Source organism: Dermacentor variabilis, chromosome 1, assembly GCF_050947875.1.
Source record: "Dermacentor variabilis isolate Ectoservices chromosome 1, ASM5094787v1, whole genome shotgun sequence".
Classification (NCBI taxonomy): Eukaryota; Metazoa; Arthropoda; class Arachnida; order Ixodida; family Ixodidae; genus Dermacentor; species Dermacentor variabilis.
The window spans coordinates 15,111,500-15,120,747 of NC_134568.1; the positions used below are offsets into that span (position 1 = coordinate 15,111,500).

Below are 9,248 nucleotides of genomic sequence, written 5' to 3' on the forward strand. Positions count from 1 at the left end.
GCCGCCATGATTTGTAAATTTTTGCATACAATAGGTTTTGTCCCACAAAATGGGCCATGACAGCATTTACTTACAAAAACAGTGCATTTCATTATTTTTATTCTCAATCAGCTCCCACTCATGAACCTCATGCGTGACTCATTAACCTCATACCGCCTCATAAATCCAGTGTAATAAACAGAGTATTCATTTCTCTGTCAGTCAGGCATTCCGATACAGTGGGTCTATCCCACCATGGCGTATGCCCCGTCAGTTAAGTAGACGACGAGAAAGAAAAGGCCCTCGCCTGGTAGCGGCCATCGCGCCACAAAATCCAAAGTCCCCAAGAGCGGGCCTGCATGTTGCCGGCTCGCCCGACTCGCCGGGAACGCCTCCATGGTGGCTAGAGAGCCCAGCAGGCAGCCATGAGCGGCTCCGACGAGTACTACCGCGTGCTCGAGGTGCCGCGAGATGCGACGCAGGACGACATTCGACGCGCCTACCGGCGGCTGGCACTCAAGTGGCACCCGGACAAGAACCCCACCAACAAGGAAGACGCCGAGCGCCACTTCAAGGCCATCGCCGAAGCGTACGAGGTACTTTCGGACGAGACTAAGCGGCGTCAATACGACTTGTACGGCCCCAGCGGCTACGACACGAGCCAACAGAGCAACGGCGGCAGCCGCAACACCGGTGGCGGCTTGTTCGCCGCCGCCTTCCGAGACCCCGAGGAACTGTTCCGCGAGTTCTTCGGCACGGCAGACCCGTTCGAGGAGCTGTTGCGCGCAGTCCGTCACGGTAGCACCAGCGCACAGGCGCACCAGACTCCGCGCCAGTCTCCGCGCCAGTCTCCTCCGCGTCCTGCGGGGGCCAGCGGTCCTGGAACGGGCTCGCTGCTGACGGGGAGCGCCTTTTCGCCACCTTTCCGCCAGCAGCAGGGTGGCCTGGATTCCAGTAGAATCCTTCGCCCTGGCGGTTTCTTCTTCGACCTTGACGACATGCTCTTCGGCGGCTGCGGCACGGTGCCCAGTGGACCGTGTGGCCTCGGGTTCACGGCGCCTGGCGGCTTCACAGGTATGCCGACAGAGCAGACGAGCTCGGTGCGCTACATGAATGGCAAGCGCTGTGAGACGCGCACCATCGTCCAGGACGGCGTCAGCACGGTGCTGTGCTTCGAGGACGGCCGCTTGGTGTCGCGCACAGTTAACGGCGTGCCGCAGGAGGTGCCCAAGCCCGCGGAAGACAACTGCAAGGACGACTCGCTCCAAGCGGGCCAAAGCGGGCGCAAGGTCAGCGACGGCCTGTCCCCGCCGCACTCGGCCGAAGGCCCCACCCTTCGGAGCAAGAGCAAGTGCGCGAGTTCAGCCGGCGGCGTGGGTGAGGTGAGTCCCAAATTTAGGCCCGTGCATGCGCACAAGGGACCTCCGTCGCGCCAGGCGAGCAAGGCACACAAAAGCCGCAGCCGGAACGCATCCAAGTGCGCCCTGAAGGTGCCCCGCAGAGAAGGCAGTGAGACGGCTTCATTGAACAACACAACCGCCGGCACCACTAATCCACAGCCGTCACCGAGTCAACCGCCACCGATAGCAACGCAACAGAATGCTGCTCCTCAGCCGGCCCTCAAGCGCAAGCCGTCGAAAACCGCCAAGTGAACAAGCTCGTCGCATTTGTCGCGGAAAAATTTCTCGGGCAAAGTATGTCTCTAGCACATTGAATAAAAAAGAAAGAAAAAGAACGAGCCTTGGTTGCTGTATTATCATTATTTAATCACTTGGGATTCTTTAACGGGCACCCAATGCACGATACACGCACCCATGCCACACTTCGTTATTTCTCTCGTTGTGTAATACAAATGGACATAACAGTTGCTTATCGGTATTAAGCGTCGGTATAGCTATGATGTCATGGCACATTCTCTGCCTGATATTATCTTGGTGCACATATCCGCACGACGCGTACCCATTTACGCTGCTACAGTTACCTTTTTTGTATTTAAAGGTGCTTTAGAACTAGCTCCTGCAGCATACCATATGATTTTGCTTTTCCGGCAGGGCTACATTGAAAGGTGAGGCCAACATGAACATGAAGCTCCAATGGTGAGAGATCTGATGAACGCAGTTTTAATAACTTCCGATTTTCGAATTTTGGTGAATGTGCCCCAGTCAAGAAGTTTGAGACCATCTATATTACAGATAAGTACGCTTTTGTAAAATGAATATATAGTGATTGAACAGCAAAGTGTACGTCTACATATGCAAGCGATTTCGCAACGCATTTCAGCACGTCATCGGCAAGAAAGCGATACCTCCACATTTATCGGGCGGCTCTTTCTTAGAGGAACACTGAACAGTTTTTACGCCTGGGAAGTATTTTTTTACATACAGCTCGCTTTGCATTTTTAGTTGGTGAATGTAGTTCTATTATTAGCTCAGTCAATAAAGGGCAAAGCTTTAGCTTTTATACTCCGTACCCTAACTGCAACATCGGTAAGTTAGTAGGACGTCGTGGATATCGTATTTTCGCATATACCAGCCATTATTAAAAAAAAAGTTATCAAAGCTTGTTAGATGAAGTCTTTTGTTCATTCAGATAAAGTGCATCATTGTTTATCGATAAACTATTTACTAGACGCGGAGCAGACCTTGTCCAAATCTTATGACCTCAAAGAAACTAGCGCGTGAACTTTAAATTCGTAGTTCATTTTCGCGTCTCTTGAGACTTAACAATACTCACAATAAGACAGGTATGTCTGGTACTCCAGTAGCGCGTATTACGAATCCAGCTTAAGAATCATTTTTGGTTTTCTTGTATCAGATACACTTTATAGCAAACAAATGACAGTGGTTTTCGGAAAACTGACATGGCTGGCACTTACATAGGTGTGGAAAACCCTTTCATATTTTTATGACAGAAACAGAAGCTGCGTAATGACGTTCCAGATTTTCAGGACGTAGCCTGCACTCGTTCGAGATGAATACTGCTGTTGCTGGAATGACGACGATTAAACGACAACGATGGCATAACGACGACTATATGATGACCATGGCATGACGACGGTAGTATGACACTGAATAGACTACGATAGAATAACGACAATTGAACGATCGTGACGGTACGATGACAATGGAATGACAAAGAATGAATTACGACGATGGAACGACGACAACGGTGCGATGACAATGACATGATGACAGTGTGATGACAATCCTGGAATGATGGCGATGGTGTGACGACGATAGCATGATGATAATAAAATGGCGACAACTGTGTGACAACAATGGCTTGACGACCACGGCAAGATAACAATCGGAGGCCTTGCTGGAATTAAAACGGTGGAACGAATACAACCGCATCACGGCGACGATATAACCACGAATGCATGACGACGACAGTATGGTGAATACGCAATGACGGCAATGGAACGACGAAAGCGGTATGACGACGGCAGCATGACGACTGTGACATGACAGTTCTAAATTGATGGCGATGGTATGACAACGGCGGCAGGACGACAATAAGATTTCCATGGCAATGATGACAGCGGCAAGACGACCATGAGATAACGAAGACTGCATGACGACGATTGCATGGCGACAATTGGTTGAAAAAGTTGGAATGACGTGGATGGAACGATCATGACGGCATCACGGCGATGGTAAGACCACGAATTAATGACGACAACAGTACCAGGATAATGCACTGACGGAGATGGAATAACAATGCCGGCACGATCCCGATGTACACGCGACCGCATGTTGCGGTTGTGTTATGAAGACAGTATGATGGGACGATAGAATGACGACGACGAAATGACGATGACTGCGTGGCGACGGCGGCGTGATGACGGCAAAATGAAAGCGCAGGGACGAAGAGAAAATAAAGAATGTGGAACGATGACTACGGCATGATAATGAAGTAACGATCACACCGGATTGAAGGCGATGAAATGACAACAACGGAAGGACAACGACGGTGACATGACGACGACGCCGTGTTTGTGTTGTAGGTCATGTCCACGCTTACGTACATCACCTGCTGACACGGGCCGCCTCGTTAGCGCTAGATCTGGTAGCGGTTTGAACCATGCCCTCTATTGGGCAACCGTGCTTTGTATATATATCCACAAATATATCCGCCGAGATTCCGACAAACGCAGCAAGCAGCCTCCAGCCGCAACGCCAAACCAAGCAAAGTAGGCAAAGGAAGGATCACTTTAAAAAAAAATTAAATTCACAACCGGTTGTTGAGCGCACGTGACTTAGTGCATCGCAGTGGAGCACCATAGCCACTGACACACTAAGTCGGGTCTTCGTCTTTCGCGCGATCTCGCACGTGCTGGACAGAGAATATTATTTAGGCACAAACGATATCGTCAAGAACTGTTTCCAGAAACTGAATAATACACAGTGCCAAGCTACTTTCACGTTATTTTTCTTGATGAAAGCTCAACCGTATCGCAAATTCGTGAATGAACTCACAACCTCTCTCAAGACACGTTGGTGCTTTACACACGCACACACACACGCATACATACATACATACATACATACATACATACATACATACATACATACATACATACATACATACATACATACATACATACATACATACATACATACATACATACATACATACATACATACATACATACATACATGGACAGACACGCCCACACACAGCCAAACACAGCGCTGTTTCGAATGCCGAGAGGTCACTAAGACGAAGCTGCTCGTCGACCGCCAAGCCACTAAGTGTAGTGAGGCCACCGAGGAAGCAGTAACCTAGCAGCAACTAAACAAGCTTCCGGGCCTCGTAATTTCCGCGCAGCCAGCGTTAAACACCGTCTTCGTCGGAAGAACAAGGTTTCTTTCAGTTGCGCTACTTTACCGTTTTTCTTCTCCGCGTTCATTTGTAGCGAGCAGCGCGACGAGAAGGGAGGAATTGTTTCCGCTTCCCGCGATCGCTCTTGGCCTGCTTGCGTTGCCTCCGTGGTGCGCGCTTCGGTCGCCGTCTCAGTTTGCTCTCCGCTCGCTCCCTGCGACCGTTGTGTACGGCGCCACGAATGACCGATTGTTTGCCGAGAGAAAACGAACAAGAAGGTTCCCCCTCGCTCTGCTTTCGCCCGCTCCTGCAGTCGCAGATGGACCCTTGATTAGGTTTTTGTCGACATCCGACGGGGGGCCTGTGCGGTGCCGACGCCCAAGCTTCGCTCTCTCTCTACGCAGAATGCTTAAGCGACTGCTTCGTTGAGACACCGGATTACTGCCAAACCTAGAGCTCATACAGAACCGCGCCTAAGGGACGTGCCAGGAATGCAGCAGCCTGCCAGTCGAGCCGCGGTCGGTTAAGGTTTCCCGGATTTTTTTTCCCCGATTCTTTGGCAGTTTGTTCCGCATTCCGAACTGTGCGAAGGAAATTCCACGAGGCATCGCTAAAGCTCGCGACGTGCTTGCGACGGCGGCGTTCGCTGAGGGGAAATAGAGATTGCTGCTCCGAATCCAAAGGCGCGACGGTAAATTATCGCCTCAGATTACGGACGCAACGCGGGGAAAATATTGCCGCAACCCAACTGCGGCAGGAGATCTTTGCGGTCGTGCCGAACGTGCAATCAATGCACGTGGTGAGCCTGCACCGGGTAAGGTGCAAGCACCGCTGAGAATTTCCGCGGCTTTTCATGATAACGGGCTTTTATATCTCCCGTAATTTACGACATTCAGCAGCTTATACGCCAGAAGCTGCGGGCGAGATCCGCCCGACGTTCGCACCATCTTCCTTCTCCTCCTCGACAGTTACTTGACTAAAACAACCCGGTCGTGTGTGTGTATATATATATATATATATATATATATATATAATTTTTAATCTTTATTTGACAGGAAAAACATTTTAAGGAGGCGTGAGTCGGAGCCCCCCAGACCAGACTCCCCTGGTCTCTGCCGCCTGCCTGGCCCCTGATTAATTAAGGACTTTTGTCCTGCCAAGTTGGATTGGGCGAGCTGTGCCTCCTACTGATCCATTGTGCTATTGCTATTTAGCCTATGAGAGCGCTTAGTGCACCCCCAGGTTACACGGATTAGGGTGGGTACGCCACCGCACCAAGGCCAGTTGGCCCTATAGCAAGTGGGATACATTTTAGCAATTTCAGATGAGGGAATACCCTAGTCTGTATTTTGCGCCAGTAAGTGGCCTCGTCCACGCTTCTGGGTGAGGCGGCGGTCATTCTCTGCGGTCTCTGCGCTGATGAGCAAGTACGTCTTTGGCATTTATATTGATGGGTTGAGAGGGATACGGAGTCCCTTTGCGAACGCTCTGCGTGAGCTAGGGCGATCGCTACTGCTAACATTTCAGCCGAGGTGAGGGATCTCGCGTGGCCGAGGCACTTATTTGGTGCTGGCAGATCGCGTTCACGACTGCCAGGGCGTACCTCCTTTGGTAGCATTGATCATGTGTGGTATTTTGTGGCGCAAGTGCCAGGTTTGGCCAAAGAGCGCCATGACAAGTGGTAGTGTTAACGATGTATTATGGAAGATGTGACTTGGCTGTAAAGTGGCCTAAAAATAGTCGCTGTAAAGTGCGTAAAATCTACGTACTATAAAATTATGGCGATGACTAATGACGGATACTATGAACATTAAAATCCATCGTAATAGAATGATGCATTGTTTAAAATATGCGAGATGTTAAATTGCTTACAGCACTACTGCCTCGCCAGAGCCCTTGAACCACAAGGGCCTAGAGGCATGTGCTATTCAAAATAATTATCGCAGCGGCATCCTCTGAAGAGAGGAAGCGCTACGAACGTGTGGGGCTAATAACATGCAACACAACATCTTTCAAAAAACCTAGGACGGCGTTGGTGTCAAAGAGTGGTTCTGGACCAAGTAACATAACAGGATGAAGGGGGATGTGGTGCCGGTATGCTAAGAGAAAATGTTTTTTTCTTTCGGATTCGGCTTACCGACACTCCAGTAGGACGTGGAGGACGGTCAGCCTCTCCCCGCATCTACCACAGGTTGGAGGCTCGTTTCCCGTGAGTAAGAAGTTATGTGTGCCATAAGTGTGTCGTATTCTTAGACGGCAGTATAGGACATCTGTCCGGCAAGATTTTGTTACAGGAGCCCAGAAACGTGATTGTGGCTTTATTACATGCAGTTTATTATTTATTTCTTCGTCCCACATGCGTTGCCAGTGGTTTCGTAGTTTCCTTCTTTAGAAAGGCTTCAGGTCCGTGACAGGGACCGAAGCAGTAAGATTAACTGCATGCAATGAAATTGATGTGGCCATCTGGTCCGCTAGTACATTTCCCTCGATGCCCCTATGTCCAGGCACCCAGCATATTATCACATGTTGGTTAGATATATATGCTTTACACAGTACGGAGTAGAGTTCATTAATTACTGGATTTTTGTGGCTAAAGAAAGACATCAAGGCCTTCACAACACTAAGGGAGTCCGTATATATAATTGATTTCTGTAGTTTTGATTTCTTTATATGCCTTACAACCGACAACAGTGCGTAGGCCTCAGCCGTAAAGATACTGGTTTCCGGATGTAGTACCTCGGATTCCGAGAAAGATGGACCGACGGCTGCATAGGACACCCCGTCGTGTGACTTTGATGTGTCTGTGTAGAACTCCGTGCAGGAGTATTTGTGCTGGAGTTCCCGGAAATGCATTTGGATTTCAATCTCTGGAGCATGTTTTGTGACGTCCACAAAAGATATATCACATTGTATGATCTGCCACTCCCAAGTAGGTAGCAGTTTGGCTGGATGCATAAGGCGAAGCTCGAGGAGTGGAACGTGCATTTCTTCACTAAGCTCCCTCATACGCAGCGAGAAAGGCTGTCTTACGGATGGACGATTGCGAAAGAGTGTACCATATGTCATGTCATTATTGGATGTTGAGGATTTGAGTGGACTTTCAGAAAATATGTTTGGCTGATGTATGTTCTCTGAAGATGAAGTGACCACTCATTTGATTCTGCATATAAACTTTGTGTGGGACTTGTTCTGAAAGCGCCTGTGGCCAGTCGGATTCCTAGATGATGGACTGGGTCTAGCATCTTTAGTGCGCTCGGGGCAGCAGAGTGATAAATCACGGCACCATAGTCTAATCCTGATCGAATGAGGCTTTTATAGAGTTTCAATAAACACTTCCTGTCACTACCCCACGTAGTCTGGGATAGAAGTTTCATTATGTTGATGGTATGGTATGAAGAACTTTATTTAGGTCCTGAGGGATCAGTCTGGGACTGATGCGGGCCGCTCCCACGTCGGTACAGAGAGGCCGAGCCCCTCTGCCATCACACGGGCCCTCTGGACAGCCCTGAGTTGGTCCGCCAGCACTTCACTGTGCAGCATTCGCTGCCACCACTGTTCACCTCGAGAACCATCACCGGCCAACGCAAAGCAGCGCCACAGCATGTGTTGTAAATCGAGCAAACCCCCACACTTACTACAATAGACTGAAACCCCGCAGTCCGGATTAATTTTATTCATGATGACCGGGTTAGGGTACGTCCGTGTCTGCAGAAGCCTTAATGTAACCGCCTGCGGCCTACTTAATTTAGGATGTGGCAACGGGAATGCCCTGCGCCCTAAGTAATAGTGCTTGGTGATTTCGTTGTAGGTTAACAGTTGGTTCCTGTACTCAGGAGCGGGAGATCCAGCCCCTTCAAGGAATACACGGCACACTAATCCTCGTGCCTCCCTGTGCGCCACCTCGTTGAGGTTACGCGGGGCTCCCTCCACTGTCCCCATGTGCGCCGGGAACCAAGTAACGGTATGCGAAGTGATATCCCTACCCTGCAGCAGTCTGTTAGCCGGTTCCGCAACAAGTCCTCTCGAGAAGGCTGTAATCGCAGATCGCGAGTCGCTAAACACCAAAACTCTTCTAGAATCAATTAGTGCTAGAGCAATAGCCACCTGTTCAGCAACCTCCGGGTCTTTGGTATAAATGGAAGCAGCATTTCTAAAGCTCCCTTTGCCATCTACTACCACCACCGAATAAGCATTTTTACCATTAATCCATGCGGCGTCAACAAACGCAGACTCCTCCTTCTGATCCTTTGCCTCTCGCAAGAAAGCCCTAGCTCTCGCGACCCGCCTCCCTACATTGTGCACGGGGTGCACATTCCGCGGAAATGGACGAACCATGATATTTGCCCTAAGGTTCACGTTCAACTCGTGTAGGGGCGCCCTATCGTGCGACACAGCCACCGATTCTTCAATTGACTGTAATATATACCTACCCGCTGGTGTACCTA

At 49.8% G+C, this 9,248-nt stretch overlaps 1 protein-coding gene across 1 annotated transcript; it reads left to right on the forward strand.

Moving 5' to 3' along the window:
* The first annotated feature begins 299 nt into the window (after window positions 1-299).
* On the forward strand, window positions 300-1,631 carry LOC142583183 (dnaJ homolog subfamily B member 6-like). Its single transcript, XM_075693877.1, has one exon. The coding sequence runs from the start codon at window positions 405-407 to the stop codon at window positions 1,629-1,631; it is 1,227 nt and encodes a 408-aa protein (XP_075549992.1). The 5' UTR covers window positions 300-404.
* Window positions 1,632-9,248: the final 7,617 nt, after the last annotated feature.